Source organism: Sinocyclocheilus grahami, unplaced genomic scaffold, assembly GCF_001515645.1.
Source record: "Sinocyclocheilus grahami isolate Dianchi unplaced genomic scaffold, SAMN03320097.WGS_v1.1 scaffold47.1, whole genome shotgun sequence".
Taxonomy (NCBI): Eukaryota; Metazoa; Chordata; class Actinopteri; order Cypriniformes; family Cyprinidae; genus Sinocyclocheilus; species Sinocyclocheilus grahami.
This window is the reverse complement of record NW_015505226.1, coordinates 4349373-4366987: the sequence shown is the minus strand read 5'-3', so window position 1 is coordinate 4366987 and position 17615 is coordinate 4349373. Positions and strand designations below refer to the sequence as shown.

Below are 17615 nucleotides of genomic sequence, written 5' to 3'. Positions count from 1 at the left end.
ATTGCTACAGTAATGAAGAGCATTAAAGATGCCTTACACCTGTGAGAAGGAGTTTTATACTCGGAGGAATTATTTTGTCAATATTGTTCATGTAGTGCATCACACATAGGGAAACCCAGCCATGATTTGCCTCATCTTAATGTTTTGACCTAGAGATGTAATGAAGTTCTAGCTGACAGTGTGCATTTAGATTTTTTTGATCTGATGCAGTTCACACCCCATAGCATTTAGAGATCTGCTAGTTGTTAAACCTAGAGGACCCGGAGCACTTGGGCTTAAATGAGAGCTGGAAGTTGTTCACCAAGCTTATCTGCACCCATATCTGGAACTGTGTTTTGGAAATTTATATTGCCTTTTTTTGTTGAGAATAAAACAAATGATCATAATTTATTTTCGGTTTAATTTTTTTTTTTCAGTGTCACCAAAAAAAAACACATGTAGCACACTATTATGTAGACCATTTTCCCATTCCTGTCATGTCATTAATAGGATTGGAAATTAATTAAAATATTGGTAATTTAACAATTGAGTGAAAATAAGGGTGAATTTTAAATAGTGTAAATACTTTGACTATTGCCGTTTTCGCCATGTCTTTGATGATTTGCTTATAACATGGAAAGCAGGCAACTGAGAAGTAGTGTAGGTATTTCTTTTTATTTTTTTGACATTTTCTCAAATCCAAACTTTCAGAAGAAAAAAGTTTTTCTAAAAGATTTATCTTGTCTTTAACTGAATTATATATATATATATATTCGTAACTGTAAACTACTCATATTCTGTACATGCAACCTAGCTAGTTGTTTTTGAAAACGAAAACAATTATTTTATTTAATTTAAACAAATTTGTGGCTCAAAGAAAAAACGCAGTAACCTGCTTGAGTTGCCGTTTGTGTCATGATCATGATCTATCTGACATGACTTGAACGTGCTATGTAGTCAATTTATAAGGTTTTTATCATTATTAGTATTCTTTATTAAATGTCCCTTTTATCTAGCCAAAATCAGTTCCTGAAGGAAATCCACAAGGAAGTGACATCATTTTGGTGGGACAACAACAGTACAAACACCAGTAAGTATCAGTAACCGATTTTATTAATTCTGTGATGTTTTGTAGTAGCTGGTTTTTCTTATCTTAAAACATGACATGTTTGACAATTTTACAGAAATCATTTCAAGCATTAAAAAAAATGACAACAAAAAAACTACTTCACAATGTAAGCTAACTCAATCTCCCACTGATGAGGCTGGCCTGACCTTTACATAAATGACCCAAAATTCCCTTTGCAAAAAGAAGACAAAACCGTCCATCAACCTCTCGATCCCTCTCTACAACCTTTTTAACATATCAGAGTTTACATCAGCCTAACCCCATTTCCTCTATTATATTACCCTCATGCTGTCATATCCCAGAAGCTCCGTCCTCATGAGTTTGAGAACTCTAAAGCAGTTTATTCGGTTCTGAGGCTGCTGTTTTCACTATATCACTCTATGTGATGTGGTCTCAAAACAAACTGGCACCAATAATCAGGTTTCTCAAGTGTGTTTAGTTGTAACTTGTTTATTTTGTCCCTGGTTTTTGTATTGATCTGTGGTAAACTAATGTGGTCCTCTTCAAATGCAACTGTAGCGCACTGTTTTAAATGTCCGTTAATTTGTCATGTTGGCCCTGTCTTCCTCTCGCCTCAAAATTTTACTTCAACTTGGTGCGTTTTTGTCCTGGTAGGTTTTATTTACTTTATTCTTATTGTTCGTTCTTGCAAACCATTTAAACATGGTTATTGCTACAGTAATGAAGAGCATTAAAGATGCCTTACACCTGTGAGAAGGAGTTTTATACTCGGAGGAATTATTTTGTCAATATTGTTCATGTAGTGCATCACACATAGGGAAACCCAGCCATGATTTGCCTCATCTTAATGTTTTGACCTAGAGATGTAATGAAGTTCTAGCTGACAGTGTGCAGTACATTTAGATTTTTTTTGATCTGATGCAGTTCACACCCCATAGCATTTAGAGATCTGCTAGTTGTTAAACCTAGAGGACCCGGAGCACTTGGGCTTAAATGAGAGCTGGAAGTTGTTCACCAAGCTTATCTGCACCCATATCTGGAACTGTGTTTTGGAAATTTATATTGCCTTTTTTTGTTGACAATAAAACAAATGATCATAATTTATTTTCGGTTTAATTTTTTTTTTTCAGTGTCACCAAAAAAAAACACATGTAGCACACTATTATGTAGACCATTTTCCCATTCCTGTCATGTCATTAATAGGATTGGCAATTAATTAAAATATTGGTAATTTAACAATTGAGTGAAAATAAGGGTGAATTTTAAATAGTGTAAATACTTTGACTATTGCCGTTTTCGCCATGTCTTTGATGATTTGCTTATAACATGGAAAGCAGGCAACTGAGAAGTAGTGTAGGTATTTCTTTTTATTTTTTTGACATTTTCTCAAATCCAAACTTTCAGAAGAAAAAAGTTTTTCTAAAAGATTTATCTTGTCTTTAACTGAATTATATATATATATATATTCGTAACTGTAAACTACTCATATTCTGTACATGCAACCTAGCTAGTTGTTTTTGAAAACGAAAACAATTATTTTATTTAATTTAAACAAATTTGTGGCTCAAAGAAAAAACGCAGTATCCTGCTTGAGTTGCCGTTTGTGTCATGATCATGATCTATCTGACATGACTTGAACGTGCTATGTAGTTAATTTATAAGGTTTTTATCATTATTAGTATTCTTTATTAAATGTCCCTTTTATCTAGCCAAAATCAGTTCCTGAAGGAAATCCACAAGGAAGTGACATCATTTTGGTGGGACAACAACAGTACAAACACCAGTAAGTATCAGTAACCGATTTTATTAATTCTGTGATGTTTTGTAGTAGCTGGTTTTTCTTATCTTAAAACATGACATGTTTGACAATTTTACAGAAATCATTTCAAGCATTAAAAAAAATGACAACAAAAAAACTACTTCACAATGTAAGCTAACTCAATCTCCCACTGAGCAACAGCTCTTTAGTTCTTTATTTCCATAATGTTGAGCATCAATTTTATTGGCTTTGTGTAATCAGTAATTATAATTAACTTTCACTACAGCATATTTATGAATGTGTACTTTAAATATTAATGCATTCTGAAATTAAACTTTTTTTTTTTTCAATTTACAGATCTCAAATGGTGCAGAAAACAGAAATATAGGCTTTGCCTGTTTCAAGATGACATAAAACATACAGCTTTTGGAGAAACATTTAGTGTTGCCATACAAAGTTTAAAAAATGCAGGATTGTGGGGTCCAGTTAGAGTCCAGTGATGAGTGAGAAAGTTCGTGTTAAAAGTATGCAGGCTCACTTGAACAGACTCTTCCCAATGTCCATAGCCTGATCAGTGGCACTTTTGGCTGAAGTGTCTGTAGCAGCTTTGCCGATGCCTGCAGACAGAATGTATTAATCGGAGAGTTTCAAACTGGATGAATATGATACTAGGAGAGTTAAATATCTTTCCAAGGTCTCCTATCAAAGGAAACTTAAAATATTACCTCCACCCTCTTTCTGGTCTTTTGCACCTCCTGCCTTTTTCTTGTCTCCTCCAATTATTGCTCCAACTTTCTCTTTGGCAACATCAGCTGTAACATTTATAAAAGTTAATGGTCTTGCCTGTACGTTTAAGGAAAAGCAAGCTTTAAATTACCGAAATTACTAGCACTTCTTGCAATTAATTTAATTTGTTACATTAGTTTTCAGGCATGAATTTCAGGTTTTTAATTTTCAAATGCCATACTGTAACCTTCAACAGTGCATAGATGCATTGAATAAAGCTTATAAAATATGTCTTGAACTTACCAGCCTGATCGATTATCTTGTCCACATGCCCATCCGCTGCACCCTTGATGAAGTCCATGTTTCGTGTCTGATGTCAGTCAGGAACTGTGTGTGCATCAGATATGTTCGTACTTATAGGCTGCTTTGTTTAACATTTTTGCCCCCCCCCCCCTCCCCCCTTCACTGGATGAGAAACACCCTCTCAAACTCATCCACCTCTCTGGCATTAGTCATCTCTGTCACTTCATGTCTGTATTTCTCTTCTCACGCATTAAAGGAGTATTCAGAGCTGAAGAAAGTTATAAATTCAGTTAATTGCTAAAACAAGACATTAAACGTCAATATGAACCCCTCTCAGAAGTATTGTTTGTACTGTATACAGGGTGTGGCATCACACACAATACTAAACTGGAAATACAAGCTTTCACTGTTGGTAAATGATAGTTTGGGTGAATACAGGGTTGCGTGACTCATAAAGGAAGCAGCCTAAGAATTTATGTTGCAAAATGCGTCAAGCTGTAGGCAATTTTACACTTTTACGTTTTTTTGAGATTTACAGTATCTGAAATGATTTGAGATCATTTTCCTAATGTTTTTTTTGTCATGCATTCTGATGCTAAAGAATATGTTTATGGGTGGTGGGTTTGTTGAAATTTAGGTGCAAAGGAACAGAAACCTCCATTGTGAAGTGAACACCACACTGAAAATCTAGGATGCAATTTAAATATAATAAATTAAGTTATTCTGTACTCTGAGTATTCTGGTTCAAACAAGTAGGGCTGTGCATAAAATTCAATGTACTGTACATTGTGAGCGTCAGACGCTGGTACCGCTGGTGAAGGTCTTCACGTGACTCCTCGCTCTCCATTGTAAATAAACCGCTTCAGCTTACCTGTGAGTAGGAGCCAGTGCATACGTCAATATGCGACAGGAAGTTTATGCACAAGACAACTGTGAATGTGCTGAAAACCAATTGCCCAGGCTGTGGATTAAAGCTAAAAATGTTATAAATAAAATTCAGTTTCTTGCACAGACCAATCGTTTTGCTTCGTAAGACCTCAATGTATTGTTAGGAGCCACGGGCATTAATTTGGTCATGCCTGTATATGTTTTTTTTTTTTTTTTACTTTCAAAAACCAGCAGCCACAGACATGCAGTGTATGAATCACCAAGGACAACGGTTTCAGCTAAAAATCTTCTTTCCTGTTCTACTGAAGAAAAAAAGTAACCTAAAATGTCATCTTGGATGGCCTGAGGGTGAGTAAATGAACAGCAAAGCAGATTTGCTTCTCAGTCTCAGTAACTAGATTCAGTACTTTTCTCTGTATACTGGGTGTGTGCTGACGGATCCCTAGAGGGTAATGTGCTTAAGGAGTGGTGGATAATTGCTTGTGGTCTGTGTGAAACTGTGAATGTGTTTTGGCTTGATGTTTGTTTGTTTGTTGAATAGCAGTGCAGATCTTGATCCTATAGTGCCATCATAAAAACATACTTTACAGTTCATTACCCTTTATCTCCTAAAGTTTATTGGCATCATAAAGGAAGCTTATTTGGACTTTTTCCAAACTAGGTTTAAAAATAGAATAGAATAGAAAATATATATATTTTAAATTTTATCCCCCAAATAAAGGTTGGCTCTATTATGATCAAAAATATATCGCTGTAAATGACTGCTCCCTATAGATAGTAGTTTTGGTTGTAACTGATTTGTTTGTAGTCGTAAATAAAACAAAGATCATTGGAATATGTTTTACAGTCTTTCAGTCTTACTACTTCATTTCATGTTTAATTTAACATGTTACTTGTGTCTTTGTAATTATTTGTGAAATTTACTAGCAATTGATTAGTAAAAATGTTTCATCACCAATTTTTTGGTGTATATGGACTACTAGGTATGGACAGTGGCACAAAAACGGGGTATGCAGTATATGCTGTGCATATAGGGGCACCGAACAGAGGGGGGCACCATTTTGCCGAAATCATTCCGTGATAAAATGTTGAAAATAATAAAAAGCTTAGTTGTTAAAAATAGTGTAATGAAACGTTTTTTAGCATTTTTAATTAGTTTGAAATTTTTAATAAACTGAGTACATATCAACTGCTCACCCTTCGACACATTACTGGTGCAGAAACGCTCTGGGGCGCAGAACAGAAACGACAAAGGGGAAAAAAGAACAATGCATTAAAATAAGGACAGCAATATCAAAGTGAACTAACAGAAATTGGTAAGCTTACTCTATAAAGTCATTCAAAGTGTAACGTTATTGCCTAAGAGGGCAAAGTGATTAACGTTAATATAAGATCATTTCTGAGTATCTTTCAAAAAATAAAAAAGTCACGATGTTTGTGAATTGGTATTTGATTTACATTTGAAAGGAACTGAGAAGATTATTAACAAGGATATTAAAAAAAATGCCGTTTTGAATTCAAAATAGGCCATTTGTGATTCAAGTAGATCCAATTAGTTTTCTTTTAAACCCTTGCTACTTCATACTTAGTATAAAACCATGCTGATCTTTGACATTAAGTGTTTTTTAAATGTTATAATAGTGATTTTACAATGTCTAAATATAAATCCAAAATCAAAACATGTGAAAAAGAGCTATATTACGCTGTGGAAATGGTAAATTATCCTCTGCTATAGTGCCATAGTGGGAATATCATGACATTCATTTCAATAGTTTTTGTATTTCTACCAGGTGGCAGAAATCTTTCACTTAAGCATGGCAATTTTCCATGAATTATCTCTATAAGTAAAAATGGGAAAAAGCCATCAGGAGTTAAAAGGGATGTTATACAACACACTTTTCACCCCCCCCCATATTGAAAATGGCGGAGGGGGTTCGAACCTTTGTCACTTTTTTCACCACTGATGAGTCTGTATCTTTCCATGCCCAAGCTAGTTAATGGTCTTTTGGTCATTGATATTGACAAAGTTTTCTGTGGGAGTTAGTATACTGATCTTGAATACCCCTCAGCAAATGTGCAGTTGCGCCCCTGGGTATAGTTGAAACCGTATGCAATAAAATGTGTTACTTAAATTATACATCGTGCACATCGCTTTACTTGCTCTGGTTTCTGACAGGATTCTCAATGATGCTATTGAGAGATTTAAACACAACTATCACAAAAAGCAGAAAACCATCAATGATGTTTGAGGAAGCAATACTAAATTTATTAATAAGCAATAATATGTAAACCTTTGAAAAGGATAAAAGAGTGTGCAATTTTAGTTATGTCATGTGCAATATATAAATATAGGTTGTACAAATATGTAAATCAAAATACGATTTAAATACTATTTTAATATTTCAATAATATAAAATAAAATAATATTTTACAGATTTTGCAAGTGGTATGTAAAAGTATGTAAATGTGTAGTATAGTTGTAGTGTATGTATGTATGTATGTATGTATATATTATTTTCAATTAAAACAGATTATTGGAGTACATTTTACAAGAAAATACTGTTTCAGTTTTCTACTTTGAAACTTCATGTTAATTCAGTGTTACTTGGCATTTCTTTATAATTAATTGTGAAATCTTCTAGCAATTTCTGAGTGAAAACTGTTCCTGCACTTTTTTTCCCCCCAGTGTATTTTGTAGTGCAAAGGACACCTCCAATCCTTCTCACAAAATCAAAATTGACTCAGTGGCATAGATTTCAACAAAACTCTTTATTTCACTTATATAGTTTATAAAATTAGCTTGCCTGCTTTGATGTCAACATAAAAAGGTATGTGGGACATTTGTTTGTCTGTGTATGTGTGTTGTTCCAGAGAGCGCAAAGAGAGAAAAGCTCAAAGATTGTGTTTCTGTGTTTTGATCAGCTTTGTGTGTGTATATACTGTATATGTATATATATATATATATATATATATATATGTGTGTGTGTGTGTGTGTGTAAGTGAATATAAGGCAACATGCAGTCTTCAGTTTTTTTGTGGCTTCAAAAAAAAGAACAGACTGCTATGTTTGATAGCTTTGTCCTAGTTACCTACAGCAGACACAAGCCTGGGGTGGATCTGAACACACCGTTGAGTGACAGGACAAGGGCGGGGTTTGGGTCGCTATGTTCGTCGTAAAGATCTACACTTCTTTCCCTTGAGTCATCACAGCACAGTGCTACAGAACAGACCAAGACCAATAACAAACTTTGCAATGGTGCTTTAGTATTGCTTTAACATTGCGGGCATCACAAATTCATGATCGCACACCGACTTAACATGCATTGCAACAAAATCAGGACAAAACAGGATGTGTTTGAAGATTTGATCTCTTTCTATAACATTCAAAGGCTCCTTGTCCTAGCAGCCGAGGGATTCAACACCCTTTTTCAACGCAAACCTCATTCAAGCCCAAATCTCATGTGTACAAGCTAATGAAGAAATGCAAGTCTAACACAGCTACATCAAAACGGATAATCGTGTATCTATGTATACAGTATGCGTTCACATTTTGTGAATAAACATTTGTTCGTACTCTAACAAATCACACGCTAAGTCTATTGGTCAAGCACACAGTAACTCTATTCTGCACACATACTGAACTAAAGGAATGTAATGTATCTCTTAATGTACACACAACTTATTGTGTTCATTGCAGCATTTTCAAGACTACATAAATTGAAACATGGCTATGATCTCACAAAGATCCAGACGATCTTTGCATATTTCTCTCTTGATTTTGATTTCTCTCTGAAGAAAGCAGTATTATGGATAGAGGGATCTCTATTTTAGTCAGAAGTTAAAAAGATAGTTCACCCAAAATGATAGAAGAATGACACAGAAGAGAAGAATTGTTAAATAAAAAAGTCATTATTATTGTTTTCTTTGTGCACAAAAAGTATTCTTGTAGCTTCATAAAATTACCACTTTTGATGTCACATGGACTATTTTAACAATGTCCTTACTACCTTTCTGTGCCTTGAACGTGTCAGTTGTGTTGCTGTTTATGCAGAAAGCGCTCGGATTTTATCAAAAATATCTTAATTTGTGTTCCAAAGATGAATGAAGGTCTTACAGGTTTGGGACGACATTAATTACTGACAGAATTTTCATTTTGTGGTGAACTATCCCTTTAATGAAGTGTTAACAATGGATTTTTTTTTTTTTCAAACACACAATGTTTTGCTTAAGATGTTAACTGATGGACTGGAGTCGTGGGTTACTTGTGGATTATTGTGATGTTTTTATCAGCTGTTTGGATATATGTTCTGACGGCACCCATTCACTGTAGTACACCATTCACATTGGTGAGCAAGTGATGTAATGCTAAATTTCTCCAAATCTGCTCTGATGAAGAAAAAACTCATCTACATCTTGGATGGCCTGAGGGTGAGTACATTTTCAACAAATCTTTGGGTGAACTAATCAATATTTGGTCAAAAGACACATAACCAAGCATGTGTGACCATACCTGCTCCTCGTGTCGTTTTATTTTTGTTCCAATGAGTAATGTTAACCAGACTCAGGAATTTTCTCTGTGTACTGGGTGTGTGCTGATGGATCCTTAGAGGGTAACATGCTTAAGGAGTGGTGGATAATTACAGTGGCCTGTGTGAATGTGTTTTGGCTTGATGTTTGTTTGTTGAGAACTGCAGATCTTGATCCTGTAGTGCTAGATTATAAAAACATACTTTGCAATTCATTACCCTTCATGTCTAAAGTTTATTGGCATCATAAAGGAAGCTTGTTTGGACTTTTCCAAACTAGGAGTAAATAAAACGCAATTTTAGCCCCCAAAGTAAAGGCTGACACTATCACGTCAATAATATATAGCTGTAAATTACTGCCCCCTATAGATAGTTCCAGATACTACAGGCTATTTGTGCTCCATAATACAACTATTTAGTTAGTTGTAACCTGTAATCTGTTTTTTTTATTAAAATTGGAGTACATTTTACAGGAAAATACTATTTCAATCTCTACTTTGAAACGTCATGTTTAATTTAATGTGTTACTTTCTTGTTTCTTCATAATTGTGAAATTTAGCTCAAATAAATTTCTGAGTGAAAACAGTGCATTTTGTGGTGTGTACAAAATACTGCTTGCAAAATCACAGTTGACACAGCAGTATAGATTTCAACAAAACTCTTTATTTCACTTATACAGTTTATAAAACCAAACTTGCCTGCTTTGATGCCAACATAAAAGGTATGTGGGACATTTGTTTGTGTGTGTATATACTATGTATGTGTGTGTGTGTGTGTGTGTGTGTGTGTGTGTGTGTGTGACAGAGAGAGAAAGGCTCAAAGAAAAAAGCTTGAGAAGAGTGTGTTTTTGTGTTTTGATCAGTTTTATGTGTGTGAGTGTATGTGTAAGTGAATACAGGAGTGCTGATAAGGCAACATGCAGTCTTCAGTTTTTTTGTGGCTTCAAAAAAAAGAACAGACTGCTATGTTTGATAGCTTTGTCCTAGTTACCTACAGCAGACACAAGCCTGGGGTGGATCTGAACACACCGGTGAGCGACCGGACAGGGATGGGGTTTGGGTGGCCATGATGGCAAGGCTAAATGAAGATGAAGACAGTCAGATCTACACTTCTTAGCATTCCCTTGGTAAAACACAGTGCTACAGAACAGACCAATGACAAACTTTGCAATGGTGCTGTAGTATTGCTTTTACATTGCGTGCATGACAAATTCATGATCGCGCACCTACTTCACATGCATCGCAACAAAATCAGGACAAAACAGGATGTGTTTGAAGATTTGATCTCTTTCTATAACATTCAAAGGCTCCTTGTCCTAGCAGCCGAGGGATTCAACACCCTTTTTCAACGCAAACCTCATTCAAGCCCAAATCTCATGTGTACAAGCTAATGAAGAAATGCAAGTCTAACACAGCTACATCAAAACGGATAATCGTGTATCTATGTATACAGTATGCGTTCACATTTTGTGAATAAACATTTGTTCGTACTCTAACAAATCACACGCTAAGTCTATTGGTCAAGCACACAGTAACTCTATTCTGCACACATACTGAACTAAAGGAATGTAATGTATCTCTTAATGTACACACAACTTATTGTGTACATTGCAGCATTTTCAAGACTAAATAAATTGAAACATGGCTATGATCTCACAAAGATCCAGACACACATTGCTACATGCCCTGATGAAATGAGATGTATTGCTTTTCTTACATTACTGGTCATGCAGGTTTCTTTTTTTTCTTTTTTTCTTTCAGCCATGCTCCTAAAAGACCACTTCAACCTCTGATATCAGCCTCTGGGCTTCACGGTTCCTGTCCATGTATGAGTGTTTGTGTGTGTTTTAGATGAGGTGTGGACAGGCTAAGGAATGACAATAACAATAAAGAACAGCATGACGACACCACAGATGGAGAGGTGGGGAAGCGTCACACATCTAACGGCTACAGGGCTCAGGGAAAGTCTTTTTCAACTTGGTTTTCCATACAGTCACAAAAAATATCAGTAACATCTGGGGTCTGGAAGGGGTGAGGTTTTGGAGCAGAAACTCAGAGGTGGAGAGTCAGAGGGAAGAGAGGGGACTGTTTCAGCTTCAGGCCTCTGGACTAATAACCCTGATGAACAGAAAGAACACAGGTTAAGTCATTTTATATATGGTGTAATACTGGTATTCTTATCTACATAGACGCAGATGCTTTGGACACATTCCATGAAGAGAGTTCGCAACAAAGTCATTCTTTTTTCAGGAAATAGTCAGTGAACGTAAGTGCTTAACCTTAACTGTCAGGATTGCAGATCAAATTAAAAAAATTTAATCGGCATGCAAACATGGCAGGCACCTTGATATCAATTTAATGTCAAATATTAGTCAAGACTTGATAAAGATGCTGTAACATCATTTTAAATTTGGTTTGCATGGCAATTTCTTCCACTGGTAATTGGCTGAAAATAGGAAGTTAATCCCACACTGAAATTGGTTTAATGTATATGTAGGCTATATGTTTTTTATATCTATATTTTACATCAAATCAACGTCATGTTAAGCTTTTGATGTCAGTTTGATTTGCATATTTTACCTCAAATGTCTTTTCAACATCAATTGCCCACTGGGGGGGGGGACACATAACTTCAAATTTTCTAGCATATATATAATAATATATAGTACAGAGTCTTATAAATATTATAATTATGTATTTAAATAATAATAAATAATTAATATACTACTGTTGAAAATTTGGGGTCATTAGGATTTTTTTTTTTAAAGAAATTAATACTTTTATTTAGTATGAATACATTACATTTTAAAAAAGTGAAAGTAAAGACATTTGTATCATTACAGAAGATTTTAAATATTGTTATTCAAAGATTTTTTGAGATTTATACATCTGAAAGCTGAATAAATAAGCTTTCCACTGATGTATGGTTTGTTAGGATAGGACAATATATGGCTGAGATGCAACTATTTGAAAATCTGGAATCTGAGGGTGCAAAAAATCTAAATATCGAGAAAATTGCCTTTAAAGTTGTCCAAAAGAAGTCCTTAGCAATGCATATTACCAATCAAAAATTAAGTTTTGATATATTTACAGAAGGAAATTTACTAAATATCTTCATGGAACATGATCTTTACTTAATATCCTAATGATTTTTGGTATAAAAGAAAAATCGATCATTTTGACCCATACAATGTATTGTTGGATATTGCTACAAATATACCCCAGCGACTTAAGACTGGTTTTGTGGTCCAGGGTCACATATTACTGTTTTGAACAGAAGTATATACATGTGGAGAAATTTAATGTTTTTCTTATATGGTATGCAACATGCTACTTTTTTGTTGTTGTTACAAATTAATTCATTAACACATCATAAAAAATATTAGATTTGTCTCTCCAATGCTTTAAAAATTAAAAAACAAATAAATAATGAGAGACCAAAGTGAAGGGTTTTCATAGAAAGTGTTTTTTCTCTGATCTCACCTCTCCACCATCTCCTCCTTCCATGCCGCCCCCATGAGAGAAGTCACCCTGTGAAATACAGACACCATTAAAATCCAAGATACAGCTGCTTTCTTCTTTTAGATCCATCTGGCATTCATATATTCAGCAGTAAATCTTCATATGGAGTGCAACAACAGCTTTTGTCATGTTAAACAGCCATACTAAATAATATCCATGCAGGGATGCAGCACAGCCACAGGCCTCTCAGACACTGCCTGTGCAGAGGGACAATGTCTGTTCACTGCAGTGTGTTATGACTGCTGTCTCTGCAGAGATGGAGGGAGGGACGAAGGGAGGGATGTAAACGATGGCCATGGAGTTCCTGTGGAAGGAGAATGCAGCTGGCAGGTACTTCTTCTTCTGTCTCTGCCTCTATTTGTTTGGTCTCTGCTGAGCTCTTCTGCTGAGTCACTGTCAGGTCCAGACACTCTGTCCTCCTCCAAGGACTTTCTGCCTCACAACAGTCTTAGTCTACTCTCTTTCTTCTTTCTTCGTTACATCCCCCACAAAATCTTTCCTTACAGCTCTCAAAATCAACATAAAATGCTGTTTGCAACCAATTTTACTTTCATAATCTAACGTATTTCAAAGTTAAACAGGCTATTCAACAAAATGTTGCAATCTGTAATGTAGCAAAAAGTAAAGTTGTTTCAAGTAATAAGTGCTTATATTTTCATGAGAGATTCTGAAGACAAACATCTCATGTATTTTAAGTAACGCTCTGAAGGCCAAACTTTGGTCCTAGATAAGCCATCTTTCCTATATATGCACAATGTCCAAATGTTTTTTTTTAAAGACCATTATTCAACAGTATTTTCAAGAGGAGCATCAGCAAGTAGCAAGAATATCGCACAGGGAAAACAAAAGCATGCATCCACGAGCAGTTAGAAATGCAGAATGCAATGGCACACTGACATTAGTAAGCTGTCTGAGGATGTGAAAGTGTAACTGTTTAGCATCAGTTACTTGATGAATCATACTATTTTATTGCATCTGTACTGTCCTGCCAGAATGAAGATGAGTTATTATCACAATAGAGTTCCCAGGTTGTTAGTTGATGCATTAGGAATGAAAGACTGGTAAATATGAGGACAGATCTGTCATTTGCTTGTCATTCAACTCACTCACATGTGTTAAGTGAAGATTTGCCTCTCTTGATTATGGTATTAGTGTATCAATTTAATTTAGCTGTCAAGTGATTAAAGATCACTGCAGTTCATTCAGTACATCAGTGCCAGTGCTGTTACTAAAAACTAAAACTATTAATAATATTTAATTAAAATGAAGCTGAAATAAAACAAAATAGAAAAATCTCAAACTTAAAAAACTTAAAATTAGAAATGTTGCCTTGGCAACAAACTGATATAAAATAAGTTGTAGTAATTACTAAAACTAAAATGAAAAAATAAAGAAAGCTAAATAAAAATATTTAAAAGAAATGACAAAAACACAAAAAATTACTAAAACAAACTAAAATTTAAATGAAAACAAAAATCTAAATATTCATAAATAATACTAAAATAACACTGATCTGCTGCCTTCCCAATTCTGCGCAGAAGTAGAGTGCCCCCCACACACCCCACCCCAACCCACAAGCAAATCTGTGAACACTTATATATATTAGCTGATTAACTTGATGGGAATTCATGTAATCAATGAGGCAATCAATGCAGCCATTCTTTCTCATTATGCACAATGAAGAGAATGACTCCAAAGGGCATTGAATGAAGGTAACTGAACTCTGCTGTTATATGGATGGTCTCAAATGCAGCATCGAGTATATATATATGCCACATTCACAGGCTACTAGCACTTCTCTCTACAAACCAAATCAACCATTCCAAACCCAATTTAATAAGCACCTCATATAAAGCCTCATCCTGTTAACAGCACAATTGTAAACAGGGAAAAACAAAACAGAATGTGTTAGACACAAAATACCAGTATTTATACAGTATATGTAGTTTAGTGCAGTATTATTAAACAAAACTGTGTTTTAAAGTCAAATAGATGTCGAGTTTGTGGTTATGCCAGATTAGACATAGATCCCTTAGGCTTGTTTTAAGTAATTTAAAGGTGTTTTAAAGTGCAATACACAAGAAAGATTGAATAAAAGACTATGAAACTATTGACTATTAAAAGATGTGAATTGAATTTGATTTTGGAGAAAGGGTGACATCTAGTGCTGGTTGAGAAGAGCATAAACGGGCAGTCACTTACCGGGTTGACTAGGCCGGTTGTTGCAGCCACATTCTCCAGTCCCTCTACTGTCTTCTGTCCAACTTCATTAGTGCTGCCTACCGCTGTTTCACCGACAATATTCGCCTGGTCGGTGGTCCTCTGGGCAACTGTGAAGGTCGATATTACAGATAGTTAATGTAAATGACTTCTCAATTCTCAGTTTCTATTCTCTCAAGATGCACACATATTCATTTCTCACCTGTGTTTACGCCTGACACCATTCCCTCCTTTGTCTTGTTGCCTGAAACAAACATGATACGTTCTTCAGAAATTGCGGATTGGTACAAAAACACCAAATAAAAGTTCCATATAAATAGAGGCAAAGCCATCCTAGTTATGGCTATTCTATGTCAACATGTGAAATATGCAGTTTTTACATTGATATGGACATAACAATAGACAATGTTTTAGAACAGCATGCATTTTTTAAGATTGCTGATAGGTGTCAATCTACTATACATTATAATGACAAGTGTTTCCGTACCCACTGTATATATATATATATATATATATATTACACGTATTTTGCTAGTTAAGCTGATTAACTAAACGAGTTCCACCTGTGCCGAAATGGTTGATTATCTGATCGTGCTCCTCCCGAGCCTTGTTAATAAAACAATTTAATTATAAACATTAAAAATTATAATATTGTGGAAACCCTGATACATGTTTTCCCCAGGATTCTTTCATGAAAAGATGGTTTGATTTTTTTTACTATGTAAAAAGTCTTTACTGTCAGTTTTTAAACAATTTAATGTCTTTGCTAAATAACATTATTTAATAAAAAAAAGAAAAAAGAAAAAACACTGACCCCAAATGGTAGTAATTGTCATATTTAGACTGTTTTTGTAAAATATCAGGAGTTAAAGGGGTCCTATTATGCTCATATATATATTAAATATAGCCTATATTATAATATAATGTGACATCTTTGTAATATATCTGTCCCTAATTTGTCCATATAATGTAATAGTTTTATGTTTTATATATAAAGTATACTGTAGTTAATGCAATGTGATATACATTTGATATACAGAAGAGGCAGTCGAACAGAAGAGGACAGCAGCTCGTAAGCGGTTTGCTTCTTTTCTCAATAGATTTTTATCGCGGTTGTCGTTGCTAGGAACATAGACATAATAAATACCTAGACGCCTCATTGGCCCCTCTACGGCACGTCAACGTCGCCATATTGGTGCGGGCAACTCACCATAACTCTCATATCGGGACAGGCGAAAACATACCTGACTCGCAGGAAGCTTGGGCATCTACAAACCGTCGCACAATAAAAAAAACATATCTCGGGGTATTATCTTTCACAGGTAAGACCATAGACTGTATAAAGACTGAACAGTTGTTTCTGTATGTTTTTTGGTGATTCACACACACACACACACACACACACACACACACACACACACACACACACAAACAACAAAAATATATATCGACTCTATATATCTATTTTTGGGGTATTATCTTTCACAGGTAAGACCATAGACTGTATAAAGACTGAACAGTTGTTTCTGTATGTTTTTTGGTGATTCACACACACACACACACACACACACACACACACACACACACACACACACAAACAACAAGGAAATATATATAGCCTATATATATATAATTTTTTTCTTCCTTTTTAGCCAATTGCAAACAGGACAACGCAAGCCTTAAAGAAAGCTGAAAAAAGCCTGTTCTCTGCATTTCCAAGCTAGTAGGCTATACTTCCACAGCCTAATGTTGTATTTGTACTAGTTAAAACTCAGAATAGCCCCCAATGAATGGCCAGAATGACCCTGGTCATATTCAAACCACACTCAAAAATGGTGTTTTCTGCATGGGTGGGTGCAATTTGCATTGTTTACATTATTTTACTCATTAATTGAATAAAATATAGGAAAATCTTGAGGGAAGCGGTGGAGAATTATTAGTCAGGTTTTGTCATCACAACTAAACCACTCTATTCCTAGGGAAAGCTAGAACTGAAAACTGAAATAAAATGTGTACCTTGAGCGGAGATTGATTCAGAGGATTTTTTTATTATTTATATATATATATATAAATTATACTCAAGGAGCTCATTAATTAAACACAATTTGGAATTCACGACCACAATGTTTTGTGTCGTGTCATTAGTTGCATCTTACTTTGTTTAATAATTATTACACAAATACTATTATAAAACTACATTTCATGATTATTTATTTTACTTTATAATTTACTATTAATTTATTCTTCATTATTGTCTATTCTGTATTATTCCACCCTTGATATTACATATTCTACTTGCTATTCTATTGCTATTGCTATCTATTGTTATTCATTTATTTATTATGGTATTATACATATAATTTGTGCTATTATAAATCTATTATATACTGTTGTACTCACTTTTTATATTATTCACTTTACTACAACTTGTACTACTTATACTTTTTAATATTACATATCACTTTTACAATATTTTTACTGTGCACTGTATCAGTGCATAATATTTTACCACTGTAACTAAGTTTGACTGGATCCATAAAGGATTAGGATCAGTTGCATTTGTTATTGTTTGTTGTGGAGTTTATCTGTATAGAGTGCTATCA

General features: G+C 34.7%; 1 protein-coding gene across 1 annotated transcript; it reads right to left on the bottom strand.

The window, feature by feature from the left end:
- Positions 1-10562: 10562 nt before the first annotated feature.
- On the bottom strand, positions 10563-15277 carry LOC107582768 (synuclein-like). The gene is made up of 5 exons (XM_016268762.1): positions 15215-15277; positions 14995-15122; positions 14637-14654; positions 12754-12801; positions 10563-11388 (listed from the first exon to the last, which is right to left on the bottom strand). Exons 1-5 carry the CDS (start codon positions 15267-15269, stop codon positions 11380-11382), a joined length of 258 nt encoding a protein of 85 aa, XP_016124248.1. The 5' UTR covers positions 15270-15277; the 3' UTR covers positions 10563-11379.
- Positions 15278-17615: the final 2338 nt, after the last annotated feature.

What these genes read in the sequence shown, in the direction of transcription:
- LOC107582768 (XM_016268762.1), bottom strand. Translation starts at nt 15,269, where the DNA reads ATGTTTGTTTCAGGCAACAAGACAAAGGAGGGAATGGTGTCAGGCGTA. An exon ending in GGTGTCAGGCGTAAACACAG is followed by an intron (nt 15,123 to 15,214) that starts GTGAGAAATGAA and finishes CGACCTTCACAG; the next exon opens with TTGCCCAGAGGACCACCGAC.